Here is a 17,688-nt window from a genome sequence, read left to right as displayed (position 1 = left end):
CCCCGTCTCTACTAAAAATACAAAAATTAGCTGGGCGTGGTGGCGCGTGCCTGTAGTCCCAGCTACTTGGGAGACTGACACATGAGAATTGTTTGATCCCAGGAGGCGGAGGTTGCAGTGAGCTGAGATCCTGCCACTGCACTCTAGCCTGGGTGACAGAGCAAGACTCTGTCTCAAAAAAAAAATGGGGATGTTTTGTTAGAACTCTCAGATGACGCTCCTCCCACAGGGCAGCTACCATTACTCAGCTAACGATGACCTGAAGGTGTATTTTAATCGTTCCCGCACCTCAAATTCTACTTTAAGAATTTTTTCTTTTAGAGACAGGGTCTCACTCTGTCACCCAGGCTGGCATGCAGAGGTATGATCATAGCTCGCAGCAGCCTTGACCTCCTGGGCACAAGCGATCCTCCCCTCAGTTCCCCAAGTCTCTGGGACCATAGGTGTGCACCGCACCTGACTAATTTTGTATTTTTTGTAGAAATGGGGTTTTGCCATGTTGCCCAGGCTAGTCTCAAACTCCTGGGCTCGATTTGCCCACCTCAGACTCCCAAAGTGCTGGGATGACAGGCATAAGCTGCCATGCCTGGCCCTGGCTAATTTTTTTTTGAGACGGAGTTTCACTCTTGTTGCCCAGGCTGGGGTGCGATGGTGCGATCTCCGCTCACCACAACCTCTGCCTCCCGAGTTCAAGTGATACTCCTGCCTTAGCCTCCTGAGTAGCTGGGATTACAGGCACGTGCCACCACACCCTGCTAATTTTGTATTTTTAGTAGAGACGGCGTTTCACCATGTTGGTCAGGCTGGTTTCAAACTCCCAACCTCAGGTGATCCACCCGCCTCTGCCTCCCAAAGGACTGGGATGACAGGCATGAGCCACTACACCCGGCTCCCTGGCTAATTTTTAAATTTGTAAACAATTTTTAGTAGAGATGGGGGTCTCACTTTGTTGCCCAGGCTGGTCTCCTGGCTATAAATGATGCTCCACCTCAGCCTCCCAAAGTGCTGGGATTACCTCTTTGAGCCACCACACCTGGCTTGAAATTCTTTTAAAGCTGATAACCTTTTTCTGCTAGACACTCAGTCCTTCCTTTTGCCACACGCCACTGAGGGCTCGGGGTTCCATCTGAGCTCCAGGAGATTTGTGTGCTGTCACTGACTGTCCGTCCCTCCTCAGTATGAGAATGAGTCGGCCCTGAACCTTTATGAGACTTGCAAGGTGCGGACCGTGAAGGCTGGCACACTGGAGAAGCTGGTGGAGCACTTGGTGCCCGCCTTCCAGGGCAGCGACCTCTCCTACGTCACCATCTTCCTGTGTACCTACAGAGCCTTCACCACCACCCAGCAGGTCCTGGACCTGCTGTTCAAAAGGTGAGCACATGCCTTCCACTGCACGGGGTCCACAGCGGCCCCCACCCCAACCTGGCCGTGGGTCTTGGCCATGCTGCTTCACCTCTGAGCTTCGCTTTGCTCATACGAGAAGAAACTGGGTGCTGAGAGGACCTCAGGGGGTTGTCAGGCCTGGGTGGGATGAGCTGTGGAAAGCGCCTCCCCAACCTCTGGCCCTAGGGAATGGGCTGCGGTGCTCGTATTTATGATTTTCCTGTCCCCCGTGGGGAAGCGCTCTGCCCCGAGCCTCACTTGGACGTGGCCTTGGGCAAAGCAGTTTGCCCACTTGTCAAGGACATTACAGAGTCTATCTGGGGGCCGTTGGAGGGGCCCAAGGGCCGCTCAGCTGGGAATTTGCTGGTTGGGGCTCATTCGTTGAACAAGTGTATGAAGCACCTACTGTGTGCGGGCCCTATTCTAGGCATTTAGTATAATTTGGTGAAAAAAGCAGAAAAGTCCCTGCCCTCCTGGGCCTCCGTTCTAGTCGAAGTCAGACAGTAACACTAGACGTCGTAAGCAGGTACGGTAGATGTGACGCCCTCACGGCCTCCTCTAGATACGGATGCGTCCTCCCCTACTCCGATGAGGATGGTGGACCCCAGGACCAACTTAAAAAGTGAGTGAGCTTTGAGCCAGGAGGAAGGGACCGAATAGTGGGAGAGCGCATGGGGCCGGGGCCAGGGCCGGCTGGGCACAACCCTGGCTCCTGCGCTTCTTGTGGTTCCCGCTAGAGGGCCGAGGGCTGGGGGCTTCACCTGCAGGAGGAAGGACAACCTAGAGCTGTGGCTGGGTCCCGGGGAGGCAGGGGCTCGGAGCAGCCCCCTCAAGAACCCGTCCCACTGTGGCCTCATCCCAGCGGGACTTGCCTCAGTGTGCCCTGATCTGGCGACCCAGGGAAGGAGGTGGGGTGAGCCTCTGCTCTCACGTTGCCTTGCCCCTCAGTGAGTGCTCAGCGGGCAGACCACACCCCACCCTCTGGGAGAACGGGATCGGGGGAAGCTGAGACCCACATGCAGCTCTCAGAGAATAAGGCAGCTCCCCAGCACTGAGCTACATGTTGAGGTGCCGCCGGAGACCTGCGGATGCCGGGCGGGAGGATAGATCCCTCATGGCGTTTACGTTCCAGGGAGGAGGGGCCCGGGAGACATGCAGAGAAGTGTGCGGTGCTTCCCTGAAGGAGGGGAGAGGTGGTTGCCGCTGACCAGGGGCCTCCTTGGTTCTTGGTCTGGATAGCCAAGGGGATTGGGCTGGGGTGGGTAGCCTTCAGATGGACAGGGGCCGGTGCAGGAGCCCAGCCTGGCTCGGGAGCTGTAGGACGGCCATAGGGAAGGGGAGCCCAGGCCTCTGACTCTGCTACCCGCCCACCTGTCCCCAGTGCCATCTCCTCCATCCTGGGCACCTGGCTGGACCAGTACTCAGAGGATTTCTGTCAACCCCCGGACTTCCCCTGCCTCAAGCAGCTGGTGGCCTACGTGCAGCTCAACATGCCAGGCTCAGACCTGGAGCGCCGTGCCCACCTCCTCCTGGCCCAGCTGGAGCACTCGGAACCCACTGAGGCAGAGCCTGAGGGTGAGGAGGACTGGGGCGGGTGTCAGAGGGTAAATCAGAGGGATTGGTGCTGGGCCACACAAGGAGGCAGCTCCAGGGGCTGATGCTGGGCCTGTGGCACAGATGAGCCTCAGACCACCCAGGTGGGGACCACAGGTGGGAGGGCAGCCTGCTGGAGGTTTTGTGGGTTGGAGGGGAGAGGCTTCTCTGGAAGCCGAGCTGTTCTGTCTTTGGAAAGGCATAGGAAAGGCTGGCATGTTGGTGAGATTTTCACTTCTTGTAGCTCTGTCACCAGTACCACCTCTAAAACCAGCTCTAGCTCCAGCACCAGCTCGAGCACCCAGCCCAGCACCAGCCCCAGTGCCAGAGCCAGCTCCAACACCAGCTCCTGCTTCAGAGCTAGAGCCAGCTCCAGCACCAGCTCAAGCACCCAGCCCAGCACCAGCCCCAGCACCAGAGCCAGCTCCTGCTTCAGAGCTAGAGCCAGCTCCAACACCAGCTCCAGCTTCAGAGCTAGAGGTAGCTCCAGCACCAGCTCAGGAGCTCCTGTGGGCTCTAGCGCCAGCTCCAGAACTAGAACTGACTCCAGCACCAGCTCCAGAACGAGAGCCAGCACCGCCTGCAGAACGGGATCCAGCTCCCTCACAAACTCCAGAGCTGGAGCCAGCTCTGGCACCAGTCCCATCACCAGAGCCTTGCTGGCCTTTGCCTGTGGTTGCAGAGAACGGGCTGAGCGAGGAGAAGCCTCACCTCTTGGTGTTCCCTCCCGACCTGGTGGCAGAGCAGTTTACACTGATGGATGCGGTGAGCAGCTCAGCTCGGCAGAGCAGGGGTGGGCCTGCCTTCCAGAGCTCATGTTCTAGTCAAATCCTAGGTCTGCTGTTTGAAAGCAAGTAGTAACCAGGGCAAGTTTAACCCCCAGCCTCAGTTTCCCTCTAGACAGTAGAGGTGAGGTCACCCCTGTCCTCCAGAGTGACTATGCAGATTCAAGACGGGACAGACAGGAAGCTCGGCAGGCCTGGGCTGTGGGAGTGGAGGGTGCTCACCAAGGTGCACCCACGGGTCACCGCCACCTGTCCAGAGCCTCACTGGCCTCAGCACTTACTAGGCACTTGATGTATCCTGGAGCCCATGGCAGACACTGGGCAAAGCCCCTAGTTGTAGCACCCACAGCAGATGTGCGTCTGGTTGGGAAACAGACTGAGGCGTGTGGGGATAGGGGAGGAGGGACGGTGGGGAGGGCAGTGCCATTTGGTCCATGCAGGTGTGAGCCGCCTGTCGGTGCTGGGGCTTGCTGAGGATGCGCGAGGCAGTGCTCCTCTCGTTCCCACCAGCGTTTTGTCCTGGGTCACTCGTGTGCTGGGCACCCTGCATGGCACGGGACAAAACCCAGAGACCCCCACAGGACTCGAGCCACATCCTCAGCTTCCCGAGCGCCAGCCCAGACTGCTGTGGCAGGGCCGGGTAACACTCAGCCTCCTCCCCAGGAGCTGTTCAAGAAGGTGGTACCCTACCACTGCCTGGGCTCCATCTGGTCCCAGCGGGACAAGAAGGGCAAGGAGCACCTGGCGCCCACCATCCGCGCCACCGTCACCCAGTTCAACAGCGTGGCCAACTGTGTCATCACCACCTGCCTCGGGGACCGAAGCACGAAGGCCCCAGACAGGGCCAGGGTGGTAGAGCACTGGATCGAGGTGGCCAGGGTATGTCACGGGAGGGGCCTGAGCCCCCTCTTTACTTTCATCTGTTCTCAGGTTGTGCTCTGTGGTCCAAGCCCCTGTACAGGCCCCAGGCCGCTCTTCCCAGGGGCATGCTGGCCTTGACTCTCCAGCTCATGTCTTGTTTATGCTCTTACCTTGGGTTGAGCTAAAATCCTCCTGTCACCCCTGGGTTGCAGGCGTGCCCTCTAGGGGCTCCCTCGGCGTGTCTCACTGGGAGGGGAGGCTCAGCCAAGGGGGACTGAGGCCAGGCCAGCTGGGAGCTGCAGCCTAACCTCATGCCTCCTGCTTTTACTGCCCCAGGAGTGCCGGGTCCTCAAGAACTTCTCATCACTCTATGCCATCCTCTCTGCTCTGCAGAGTAACTCCATCCACCGTCTGAAGAAGACGTGGGAAGAAGTTTCCAGGTGGGCATGCCTTTGTAGGAGCTCCTGGTACACCGGGGACCTCCCACAGAGCCAGCATCGCCCCGTTAGTGAGTGAGCCCATGGGAGGCCACAAACCCTGAGGGCAGGGACCCTCCACTGACCTGAGCTGGTAGCTCTGCCTCAGAGCTCAGCTTCCTCATCCGTCAGATGGTGGGCTGAGCCACTTCGGAGATTTTCAGGTATTCATGTAGCCACAGAACGCTTATCCAATTGAAATCAAAACCTTTGGGCTAGGCACAGTGGCTCATGCCTGTAATCCCAGCTACTTGGGAGGCTGAGGCCAGGAGAACCTCTTGAACCCGGGAAGTGGAGGTTGCATTGAGTCGAGATCACGCCACTGCACTCCAGCCTGGGTGACTGAGTGAAACTGTCTCAAAAAAACAAAACAAAAAAAACACACACCTTTGGAAACAGCTGCTCAGTGGAAATGGGAACGGGGGCCCTGTTGTACCCATGCAAAGGCCCCCTCCCCAGACCTGCAGAGCCTCAGGACTCTGTGGAACCCCGGGTGCCACTTACAGGCAGTCTGGGGTCTTTCAGTTCTAAAAGAAAATGGATCTGCACTCACACCCCTCCCCACCATTCCCAGCTTTCTCCTTCCTTCTTTGCCCTTCTGACAGGGACAGCTTCCGGATCTTTCAGAAGCTATCGGAGATCTTCTCAGATGAGAACAACTACTCACTAAGCCGGGAGCTGCTCATCAAGGTGGAGTGGCGGCAGGCAGAGGCTGGGGCGGCGGCGTTCGCTTCTTGCTGAAAGTTCTTTTCCTGTGTGCACGAAGGGGAAGAGGGAGCTGTTTGGCCCCTGGGTGTTTGAGGATGGGGCCCCAGTTAATTGGACACAGGGTGGCAGTGGGGGTTCCAGGAGGAGCAGATGGGCTTCGGGACAAGCAGGTCTCTGGCTTCTTTGCTGGTCCCTCCTGCTGGGTGGTAAGTGGATGCAGCTCTTGCCCCACACCAGCCCAGTCTGTCTGCAGGAATTCAGGCTCCTGCTGCTACCTCTGTCTACTCTGGACACCCAAGGAAGGGGCAGCCCAGGGACCCCAGGGACGGGAGCTGCAGGGGATGCCAGGGACCAGGTAGCCAGACCTGGGAGGCAGATTGGGAGGCTCCCTGTCTGGAGAGCCCCTCACCAATCAGAGCACCCTGTAGAATTCTCCCCATGGCAGCCCGTCAGCCATGGCAGATACCCCAGATGACTGGAAGGAACTATCAGGGACTAACGGATTCCCGAGGCCTGGGCTCCGCAGCTCCCACACAAAGGGGGTCAGTGTGACTGCCCAGTGCCCCTGGCAAACCAGTGAAATGGCATCTAGGCCCCCCTCCTGCATGGACAAACGCAGAGTTCCCTACAGGGGAGCATCGCAGGGGGTCCCAGGACACCTGTCTCTCTCCCTCCATGGCACAGCTCTACTGGGGGCCCTGGCACACACCGGGAAGCCCAGAGGATGGTACCCTGATCAGTGGCCAGATGCGTGAAGGCAGATGGGGCAGAGCCTTTGGCTAGGACAGAAAAGCCTGTTCTGAGTCCCTGTGGGGCCCTGGGCAAGTCGCGGCCCATCTCAGGGCCAGTTTCCTCATCTGGAAAACAAAGGAATGCCAGGTCTGGGGTGCTGATCTCATGGAGCTGAGGAGGCACAAAGGAGAAAAGGAGGGCGCGGACCTAGCAGGAGTGCGCCACAGTCCCCCGAGGCCCTGCGAGCAGGCGGAGGCCTTTTTTTTTTTTTTTTTTTTTTTTTTTAAGAGGAATCTCGTTCTCTCGCTCAGGCGTGTAGTGGTGTGATCTTGGCTGACTACAGCCCCCGCCTCCTGGGTTCAAGGGATTCTCCTGCCTCAGCTTCCCAAGTAGCTGGGATTGCAGGTGTGCACCACCACACCTGGCTGATTTTTGTATTTTTAAGTAGAGATGGGATTTCACTGTGTTGGCCAGGCGGTCTTGAACTCCTGACCTCAAGTGATCCGCCTGCCTTGGCCTCCCAAAATGCTGGGAGCCACCACTCCCAGCAGAGGCAGAGTTCTCATCTGCACTTTCCAGAGCGGGAGGCAGGCTCGGTTAGGGCAGGCTGCAGGCCCAGGACCCCACACTAGTGAGTACTGAAGCAGGGTCAGGCCTGGGACCCAGGCTCACTGGCAGTGCCCCACATCAGGGTGTCTGAGGGTTAGGGCTGAGGGGATGGGCCTCGCTGACCCTGTCTTCTACCCTGGCAGGAGGGGACCTCCAAGTTTGCCACCCTGGAGATGAACCCCAAGAGAGCCCAGAAACGGCCGAAGGAAACGGTGAGAGAGCCCGAGACTGCAGAGGCGCAGGGGGCTGGGGGTGGGAGGAGGGGCCCTTTCCTCTGTGGCCACAGTGCCTACTGGCCCCTTTAGAGGTGGCCTCCTCTGGACACTGGCAGGGCCATGCCCGGACAAACTGGTATCTGCAAGGACCAAAGAACAGGCCTGGCAGAGCCAGCTGGCAGGTGTGGGGCTGGGGAGGGCCAGGGGCCACACAACTCGGGAATCTGGCATTTGTCAGATGCCAGTGGGGGTGGGTGGCTAGAGGGAGTCTGGGGTCCAGGGAGGCTGCGGACCTGGGGAGGCCACCAGAGGTCCCCAGGCTGCTCCACGTGAGGCCGACTGGGGCTGGGGCCTGAGGAGTTTTCCGAGGAGGGGCCTTGCTCATTGGTGTCTCCAATGCCACAGGGCATCATCCAGGGCACCGTTCCCTACCTGGGCACGTTCCTCACCGACCTGGTGATGCTGGACACCGCCATGAAGGACTATCTGTATGTGAGTGCGCCGGGCAGGGCTGGTGTGAGGCTGGGGCTGGAGTGGGGCCCAGGAGGAGAGCTCCTCCCTGAGCCCTGGGGGCTGGGCCACCACGCCTGTCCCAGCAATGAGTAAACAGCTCAGGGCCTGGCTGGTGACACCCCAGGGCTGCCTAAACACAGAGCTGCAGCAGGGTTTGCCCAAGCGGGACACAGCCCGTCCCTCAGGCAGTGACCACGAGCACAGAGGGAAGCTGGAGGGCCTCGCCCGAGGCCTCAGTCCATTATCTTCAGAGAGGGGTGGACAAACCTCTGCCCCCAGGTCCCCATGCCCTGGTGCCCAGCACCGGCCCCAGTCCAGGGGTGTGCGTGCCCTGCCCCCTGGTGGGCGCTCTTGATAGTGCAGCATGAGTGGGGGGAGGGGGGCTGTAATGGTCAAGGGGTCACATTCTGATGACCATTGGGTGTCCCCCTTCCAGGGCAGACTCATCAACTTCGAGAAGAGGAGGAAGGTGAGCAGCTGCAGCCCTCACTGGGGGAGGGGTGGAAATGAGATCCACCAGGGTAGGACACTCGACTCCTACCCCCTCCCTCTTAGATTCATGGGGACATTTGGATATAGAGAAAAGGGAGTCTCCTCCCACTGGATGGCAGCGGTAGGATTCCAGCCTCCTGGGGAGTGGCTGTGAGAGCCCAGCTTTGAAAATAGGAAGGCCTGGATGGGAGTAGAGGGGAGGAGGCGACCCCAAGAGCAAAGGCTCAGAGACTGTCCTCTGCCCCACTCGGGCCCTGTCACCATCCTGTGCTTCCCTCTGGCCCCAGGAGTTCGAGGTGATCGCCCAGATCAAGCTGCTGCAGTCGGCCTGCAACAACTACAGCATCGCACCCGACGAGCAATTTGGGGCCTGGTTCCGGGCGGTGGAGCGGCTCAGCGAGGCTGAGAGGTGAGTCCAGGCAGCAAGGGCAGTGGGGGGGTGCTGTCCTGGGGGGCCAGCTCCAGAGGGCTGGCAGCCATGACCCATGGAGCTTCTGGGCAGGTGCTGGGGGAATGCCGGAGCGTGGCTCCGGGTCATCTCACCGCTGCCCCTCTGCTCATAGCTACAACCTGTCCTGCGAGCTGGAGCCCCCATCCGAGTCAGCCAGTAACACCCTCAAGACCAGGAAGAACGCGGCCATTGTCAAGCGCTGGAGCGAGTACGGGCCTGGCCGGGGGTGCTGGGGCAGCCTCCTTGGGGCCCAGAAGCTTCAGGGCTGAGCCTGGGCTCGGGGAGTCACGGGGGCTGGCGCTGGGATCCTACCTGCTGCTGCCTGAGACTGGGATGGGTCCCTTCACCTCTGTGGGCCTCAGTTTCCTCTTCCGTGAAATGGGGTGACACTAAATGCTCTCCCAGATGGCTGTGGTGAATGGAGTGCTGGCGCCTGTCCCAGCACTTTGCACAGTCCTCAGGCCCAGAGAGCAGGGGCTATGGGGGTGGGATGTGTCCTTGGGGATCCCCCTTAACTAAGCTGGCTCTTCATCCAGTCGCCAGGCCCCCAGCACTGAGCTCAGTACCAGCGGTAGCTCCCACTCCAAATCCTGTGACCAGCTCAGGTGTGGCCCCTACCTCAGCAGCGGGGACATTGCTGATGCAGTCAGCGTGCACTCAGCCGGCTCCTCCAGCTCCGACGTGGAGGAGATCAACATCAGCTTCGTCCCGGAGTCCCCTGATGGCCAGGAAAAGAAGGTGACTGCCTGCTCTTCTCCCCAGTCTCCTTCCCCACCTTCCCACTTCCTAGTGCCAGTGTTACTCCCAATCCACGCACGGGGCCAGGAAGCCCTGGATCCTGAACACGGCGTCTAGAAGGTCTCCAGCTGGCCGCTGGCCTGGGGTGCCCCGCAGGGCCCGGGGCATCTGCTGACCTTGCCACCCCCCTCAGTTCTGGGAATCAGCCTCACAGTCGTCCCCGGAGACCTCCGGCATCAGCTCGGCCTCCAGCAGCACCTCGTCCTCCTCAGCCTCCACCACACCCGTGGCTGCCACGCGCACCCACAAGCGCTCCGTCTCAGGGCTCTGCAACTCCAGCTCCGCGCTGCCTCTCTACAACCAGCAGGTGGGCGACTGCTGCATCATCCGCGTCAGCCTGGACGTGGACAACGGCAACTTGTACAAGAGCATCCTGGTGAGTCGGGCAGGCCCTCCCTCCACTGGCCACAATACGCCCTGAACACAGGGCACTGTCCCCACCCTCCCGGGCTCCACCTTCTAGTGAGGGAAGGACAGATGGCAGCCAGGTACAGAAATGAAGAAGCTAGCGATCAGGGCCAAGGCTGCCCTGAGGGTCCTTCCCTGGACCCAGCACCTGAACAGAGGCTGCGTGCCTGTGCTCTTGACCACTGCACTCTGGAAGAACCCCTCCAGGGTCTTTTCCCTGACGGCCCCTCCCCTGCCGCAATGCAGGTGACCAGCCAAGATAAGGCTCCAGCCGTCATCCGCAAGGCCATGGACAAGCACCACCTGGATGCGGATGAGCCGGAGGACTACGAGCTGGTGCAGATTCTCTCAGATGACCGGAGTAAGTCAGAGAGCGGGGGGCGATGGCAGAGGGGCGGGTCCGCAACACTCCCCAGCCCCAGGTCGGAAGCCTTTGGCCCTAGAAAATTCGCCAGCAGAGTGTGGGTGGACACTGTGGACAGGGCAGCCCTGGATGCCCCCATTGTCTGCTTGTTGCCCCCAGTGACCACTGGACCTCCCCAGTGTGTGCCCTTCCCTGGGCACAAACAGGCAGTTCATCGCTAACTTCAGTGAGGAGCAAAGGGAAAGGCTTCTCACTGGGACAGGTTGGCGAGGTGGCCCCTGGAAGGGACGCCAGAAACCGGGAAAGTGTCAAGAACAAGTGCAGGCTCAGAGTCAGGTGTCCTGGGCTTGGAGACACTGGGCAAGCTCCTTGAGTTCTCTGTGCTTGCCTTCTCATCCCCCAGAGGGAAATGAAAGTAGCCAGCGGGTTAATTGTATGTGTATATACGTATAAAAATCCATACGTATGTATGCATGTGTATATTTATGTGTGTGTATGTGTGTGTGTGTGTGTGTGTGTGTGTGTGTGCATGTATATATAAAGCATCTCTGTGCACCATAAAAGTTAACTACAAATAGTATCATGGCCGTTTTCTTTCCAGGGAGCTGACCACCACCCCCAGCCATTAGCCCAGACAGTTAGCAGTGACTCCTGCGATCCCTAGAAGTTACAGTCTGAATCCTCTTGCAGCTTCTGGCGCCATTTTGGTTAGGTGGGCAGGGTAGGTGGGACCCCCATCTTACAGAAAAGGGAGACTGAGGCCTAGAGAGGTTAAGGAAGGAGGATAAAAGCCACACGATGTCAGCAGGAGCACACATTGAGCCCAGCTCTGATTTACAGCAGGCTGTGGGCCAGAGGAAGTAGTTGCTGGGTGCCAGGGTTCCAGAAGGGACAGAGGCCTCCCTGGAACCAGTGCTGGAGGCCTGGGGCAAGCCTGCCCTTTCTTGGTCCTTGGAGCCCTTGTCTTGAGTAGGACAGGATTCCGGGAGGTGGTATGGATTCTAGAGAGCCTGTTCCAGCCGGCACTGCAGTATGGCTAGGATGGGGTGACCCTCTGCCAGCTCAGGCCAAGCCGGGGGTTCTAGAGTCAGTCCCTGTTTAAACAAGAGTCACCAGGTTTTGTGAGGACCTCAGCAGTCTGTCCTCAGGCAGGAGTCACTGAGAGGGGTCCTTGGAGTCCTAGAGCTGTATTGGAGGGGATCTCAGGTCTATGGCTCAGGATGGTCCTTGCAGGGGCTCCCAAGTGGTAGGGGTGTCCTGCAAGGTCCCCAGGAGCCCCACTGATCACCCTTCTGCCCCTCCCCCACCAGAGCTGAAGATCCCTGAAAACGCCAACGTGTTCTATGCCATGAACTCTACCGCCAACTATGACTTTGTCCTGAAGAAGCGGACCTTCACCAAGGGGGTGAAGGTGAAGCATGGAGCCAGTTCAACCCTCCCACGCATGAAGCAGAAAGGACTCAAGATTGCCAAGGGCATCTTCTGAGGGCATCTTCCCCAGGGCCTGGCTGGCTGGTAGCAAAGCACTTATGGACAAGAGTGGCCCAGGCCAGCTGGGCACCTTCCTCCCACCTGCCAGCCCAGGGTACCCCAAGACTCCAGTTTCCTCCTGAACCTCTCCTGCTGCTGGGACTGAAGCCTGCCATTGGTCAGGCTGACCTGGCCTCCCGTGGACCACTCGCCGCCTTAGGTGCCTTCTGCTCTCTGGAACCAGAGGACTAGCTGACTTTTGCCAAGGAGCAGTGCCAACAGGCATGGTGCCCTGCCTGCCCCTGGGTGCCACCTCTGTACACTTCCCTGACACCTTCCCAGGTGTGGGTCACTGCCACCTGTGCCCATGGGCACCCCAGAGCACCCACTCACCCACCGTGTCTGACCACTGCAGTTCTCTCATGCCCATGGGCACTGGCCTGTGACCTTCGCAGGGGTCCTGGCCCCTCCTCCCACCACTCTAGCCTTTCTGAGGCCGCACCAAAGATTCCATCATCAGGGCCAACCGAGAGTGAGGGAGTCTCACCCACCACTTACCCCAGCCCTCCCCCGGGAGCAGAGAGAAACCCTCTTCATGGACCAGCTCTGCACCCGGTGAGTGAGGACAGTCCCAGCTGAGTCCTATCGATGTTGAATCTCATGCCACTGCAAGTGCCATTCACCACTGCGTCCTGGGCTTTACAAGACCATGCAAGATGGGGGTTGGTGAGGAAGGAGGATTTGGGGTGGGGGTGGGGCGATTGAATATTTGTATAAAAAGCAAAAAGAAAAAAAATGTTTACTGATTGGGGAGGGGCAATATTTATTTGTTGTAAATAGCAAATGCTAGACTTGAATATTATATTAAAATCCTGTTTCTACGATAGCCTGGTCATTGCAGTTTTGTTCTTTCATTGCCTGTGTTGATTAAAATGAGATAGAGACTCTCACACTCTGTGTTCAAATAAGGACTCTTGCAGGATTATCCAGTTATTTTATGCACAGGAAAAGCCAGCCACCTTTCTCAAGCACACTGAAGGAAACACAGAAGTTCGTCTATCATACAGCAGATGTTTGTTTCAGCATCATTAAACTGGGAAATGTGCTGAGACAGCCCCTCAGAACTCCTGGGACTAGAAGTTGGAGGTACTTTCACAAGGCATAGCAAGAATTTCTGAACTTCAAATGCATAGCAAGAATTTCTGAACTTCAAATGCATAGCAAGAATTTCTGAAATTCACAAGGCATAGCAAGAATTTCTGAACTTCAAATGCGTAGCAAGAATTTCTGAAATTCACAAGACATAGCAAGAATTTCTGAACTTCAAATGCATAGCAAGAATTTCTGAAATTTCGCTGTCTTAAAGCAACATTTGTGACAAGAGATGGCAGGGCAGGAGGCTCCAGGGTTCAGTCTCTCCACAGAAACAACCATTAAGCTGGAAAAACGAAAACTACCAGAGTCAACTGTCTGGGGACTCTGGAACCTGATCAGACACAGTCACCAGGGAAACGAAAGGAGTTGCTCCTGAACTCCAGCAGTTAAGGGAATCTCCAAGTCACAGGCTGACCAGAGACAACAGAAACTTCAGTGATGGTGGCTGGCAAGATGGCCGAATAGGAACAGCTTCAGTCCACAGCTCCCAGCGAGATCAATGTAGAAAGCCGGCGATTTCTGCATTTCCAGCTGAGGTACGTGGCTCATCTCATTGGGACTGGTTGGACAGTGCGTGCAGCCCACAGAGGGTGAGCCAAAGCAGGGTGAGGCCTCACCTCACCCAGGAAACGCAAGAGGTCAGGGAATTCTGTCCCCTAGCCAAGGGAAGCCATGAGGGACTGTGCCATGAGGAACGGTGCATTCTGGTCTAGATACTACACTTTTCTTTGCAACCTGCAGACCAAGAGATTGCCTCAGGTGCCTATGCCACCAGGGCCCTGGATTTCAAGCACAAAACTGGGCAGCCGTTTGGACAGACACTGAGCTAGTTGCCAGAGTTTTTTTTTTTTTTTTTCCATACCCCAGTGGTGCCTGGAATGCCAGCAAGACAGAACCATTCACTCCCTTGGAAAGAGGTCTGAAGCCAGGAAGCCAAGTGGTCTAGCTCAGCAGATCCCACCCTCACAGAGCCCAGCAAGCTAAGATCTGGTTTAAAATTCTTGCTGCCATCACAGCAGTCTGAAGTTGGGGAGGGGTGTCCACCATTACTAAGGCTTGAGTAGGTAGTTTTCCCCTCACGGTGTAAAATAAGCTGCTGAGAAGTTTGAATTGGGTGGAGCCTGCCACAGCTTTGCAAAGCCACTGTAGCCAGACTGCCTCTTTACATTCCTACTCTCTGGGCAGGGGCATCTGTAAAAGAAAGGGCTTACAGATAAAGCTCCCGTCTCCCTGGGACAGAGCATCTGGGGGAAGGAGCAGCTGTGGACACAGCTTCAGCAGACTTTAATGTTCCTACCTCCTGGCTCTGAAGAGAGCAGCAGATCTCCCAGCACAGTGCTTGAGCTCTGCTAAGGGACAGACTGCCTCCTCAGGTGGGTCCTTGACCCCCATACCTCCTGACTGGGAGACACCTCTGAGCAGGGGTCGACAGACACCTCATACAGGAGAGCTCCAGCTGGTATCTGGTGGGTGCCCTCTGGAACAAAACTTCCAGAGGAAGGAACAGGCCATAATCTAATCTTTGCTGTGCTGCAGACTCCTCGGGTGATAAAGGGAAACAAGGTCTGGAGTGGACTTCCAGCAAACTGTAGCAGACTTGCAGCAGAGAGGCCTGTTAGAAGGAAAACTAACAAACAGAAAGGAATAGCATCAACATCAACCAAAAGGATGTCCACACAGAAATTCCATCTGAAGCTCACCAACATCAAAGACCAAAGGTAGATAAATTCATGAAGATGAGGAAAAACAAGCACAAAAATGCTGAAAATTCCAAAAACCAGAATGCCTTTTCTCCTCCAAAGGAACACAACATTCCTTGCCAGCAAGGGAACAAAACTGGATGGAGAATGGGTTTAACAAATTGACAGAAATAGGCTTCAGAAAGTGGGTAATAAACTCCTCTGAGCTAAAGGAGTATGTTCTAACCCAATGCAAGAAAGCTAAGAAGCTTGAAAAAAGGTTAGAGGAATTGCCAACTAGAATAACCAATTCAGAGAAGAACATAAATGACCTGATGGAGTGGAAAAACACAGCCCAAGAACTTCGTGAAGCATACACAAGTATCAATAGCCAAATCGATCAAACAGAAGAACAGCTATCAGTGACTGAAGATCAACTTAATGAAATAAAGTGTGAAGACAAGCTTAGCGAAAAAAGAATGAAAAGAAATGAACAAAGCCTATAAGAAATATGGGACTGTGAAAAATAAAACCTACATTTGATTGGTATGCCTGAAAGTGATGGGGAGAATGGAACCAAGTTTGAAAACACACTTCAGGATATTGTCTAGGAGAACTTCCCCAACCTAGCAGGACAGGCCAACATTCAAATTCAGGAAATACAGAGAACATCACAAAGATACTCCTCAAGAAGAGCAACCGCAAGACACAAAATCATCAGATTCACCAAGGTTGAAACGAAGGAAAATATTAAGGGCAGCCAGAGAGAAAAGTCAGGTTACCCACAAAGTGAAGCCTATCAGACTAAGAGCAAATCTCTGCAGAAACCCCGTGAGCCAGAATAAAGTGGGGGCCAATATTCAACATTCTGAAAGAAACTAATTTTCAACCCGGAATTTTATATCCAGCCAAACTAAGCTTCATAAGCAAAGGAGAAATAGAATCCTTTACAGACAAGGAAATGCTGAGAGATTTTGTTTGTCACCACCAGGCCTGCCTTACAAGAGCTCCTGAAGGAAGCACTAAACATGGAAAGGAAAAACTGGTACCAGCCACTGCAAAAACATACCAAATTGTAAAGACCATCGACACTGTGAAGAAACTGCATCAACTAATGGGCAAAATAACCAGCTAGCACCATAATGAGAAGATCAAATTCACACATAACAATAATAACCTTAAATGTAAACAGGCCAAATATGCCAATTAAAAGACACAAACTGGCAAATTGGATAGAGTTAAGATCCATTGGTGTGCTGTATTCAGGAGACCCATCTCACGTGAAAAGACACACATAGGCTCAAAGTAAAGGGATGCAGGAATATTTATCAAGCATATAAAAAGCAAAAACAGCAGGGGTTGCAATCCTAGTCTCTGATAAAACAGATTTTAAACCAACAAAGATCAAAAAAGACAAAGAAGGGCATTACCTAATGGTAAAGGGATCAATGCAACAAGAAGCACTAACTCTCCTAAATACATTTGCAAATACAGGAGCACCCAGATTCATAAAGCAAGTTCTTAGAGACCTACAAAGAAACTTAGACTCCCACACAATAATAGTGGGAGACTTTAACACCCCACTGTCAATATTAGACAGATCAATTGGACAGAAAATTAATGAGGATATTCCAGATTTGAACTCAGCTCTGGACCAAGCAGACCTGATAGGCATCTACAGAACTCTCCACCACAAATCAAGAGAATATACATTCTTCTCAGCACAACATCACACTTATTCCAAAATTGACCACATAGTTGGAAGTAAAACACTCCTCAGAAAATGTAAAAGAACAGAAATCATAACAAATAGTCTCTCAGACCACAGTGTAGTCAAATTAGAACTCAGGATTAAGAGACTCACTCAGAAGCACACAAATACATGAAAACTGAACAACCTGCTCCTGAAGGACTATTGGGTAAATAATGAAATTAAGGCAGAAATACATAAGTTCTTTGAAACCAATGAGAACAAAGAACATACCAGAATCTCTGGGACACAGCCAAAGCAGTGTTTAGAGGGAAATTTATAGCACTAAATGTCCACAAGAGAAAGCAGAAAGATCTAAAATCAACACCCTAACATCACAATTAAAAGAACTAGAGAAGCAAGACCAAACAAATTCAAAAGCTAGCAAAAGATAAAAAATAACTCAGAGCAGAACTAAAGGAGATAGAGATACAAAAGACCCCTGCCCACCTCCCCAAAAAAATCAATGAATCCAAGAGCTGCTTTTTTGAAAAGAGCAACAAAATAGATAGACTGCTAGTCAGACTAATAAGAAGAGAGAGTAGAATTAAATAGACACAATAAAAAATGATAAAGGGGATATCACCACTGATCCCACAGAAATACAAACTACCATCAGAATACTATAAACACCTCTACATAAATAAACTAGAAAATCTAGAAGAAATGGATAAATTCCTGGACACATACACCCTCCCAAGACTAAGCCAGGAAGAAGTTGAATCCCTGAATAGACCAATAACAAGTTGTGAAATCGAGGCAGTAATTAATAGCCTACGAACCGAAAAAAAGCCCAGATGGATTAACAGCAGAATTCTACCAGAGGTACAAAGAGGAGCTGGTACCATTCCTTCTGAAACTATTCCAAACAATAGAAAAAGAGCACCTCCTACCTAACTCATTTTATGAGGCCAGCATCATCCCGATACCAAAACCTGGCAGAGACACAACAAAAAAAAGAAAATTTCAGGCTAATTTATGACAGACTCACAGCCAATATCATACTGAATGGGCAAAAGCTAGAAGCATTTTCTTTGAAAACCAGCACAAGACAAGGATGCTATCTCTTACCACTCCTAGTTCAACATAGTATTGGAAGTTCTGGCCAGGGAAATCAGGCAAGAAAAAAATAAAGGGTATTCAAATAGGAAGAGAGGAAGTCAAATTGTCTCTGTTTGCAGATGACATGATTGTATATTTAGAAAACCCTATTGTCTCAGCCCAAAATCCCCATAAGCTGGTAAGC

At 54.3% G+C, this 17,688-nt stretch overlaps 1 protein-coding gene across 8 annotated transcripts in view; it reads left to right on the top strand.

The window, feature by feature from the left end:
• The window catches only part of RALGDS (ral guanine nucleotide dissociation stimulator), a 49,979-nt gene extending 37,237 nt beyond the window's left edge, over positions 1–12,742 (top strand). For 4 of the 8 annotated variants that reach the window (XM_012457908.3, XM_012457899.3, XM_012457906.3 and 1 more), the window contains 16 exons: positions 1,178–1,371; positions 1,910–2,005; positions 2,765–2,958; positions 3,221–3,741; positions 4,425–4,640; positions 4,959–5,062; positions 5,704–5,788; positions 7,291–7,359; positions 7,768–7,854; positions 8,312–8,344; positions 8,655–8,776; positions 8,931–9,026; positions 9,355–9,556; positions 9,750–9,992; positions 10,271–10,385; positions 11,699–12,742. In XM_012457908.3, the coding sequence (XP_012313331.2) occupies positions 1,178–1,371; positions 1,910–2,005; positions 2,765–2,958; positions 3,221–3,741; positions 4,425–4,640; positions 4,959–5,062; positions 5,704–5,788; positions 7,291–7,359; positions 7,768–7,854; positions 8,312–8,344; positions 8,655–8,776; positions 8,931–9,026; positions 9,355–9,556; positions 9,750–9,992; positions 10,271–10,385; positions 11,699–11,874 (2,553 nt within the window). In that variant the 3' untranslated portion in view covers positions 11,875–12,742. The remainder of the gene's footprint in view (positions 1–1,177; positions 1,372–1,909; positions 2,006–2,764; positions 2,959–3,220; positions 3,742–4,424; positions 4,641–4,958; positions 5,063–5,703; positions 5,789–7,290; positions 7,360–7,767; positions 7,855–8,311; positions 8,345–8,654; positions 8,777–8,930; positions 9,027–9,354; positions 9,557–9,749; positions 9,993–10,270; positions 10,386–11,698) is intronic. The other 4 variants (XM_012457902.3, XM_012457907.3, XM_012457905.3 and 1 more) reach the window with 2 other exon arrangements.
• Positions 12,743–17,688: the final 4,946 nt, after the last annotated feature.

Source organism: Aotus nancymaae, unplaced genomic scaffold (assembly GCF_030222135.1).
Source record: "Aotus nancymaae isolate 86718 unplaced genomic scaffold, 86718_ANA_hifiasm-v0.15.2.pri h1tg000158l, whole genome shotgun sequence".
In the NCBI taxonomy this organism is placed as follows: Eukaryota; Metazoa; Chordata; class Mammalia; order Primates; family Aotidae; genus Aotus; species Aotus nancymaae.
This window is presented reverse-complemented; position numbering and strand designations above follow the sequence as displayed.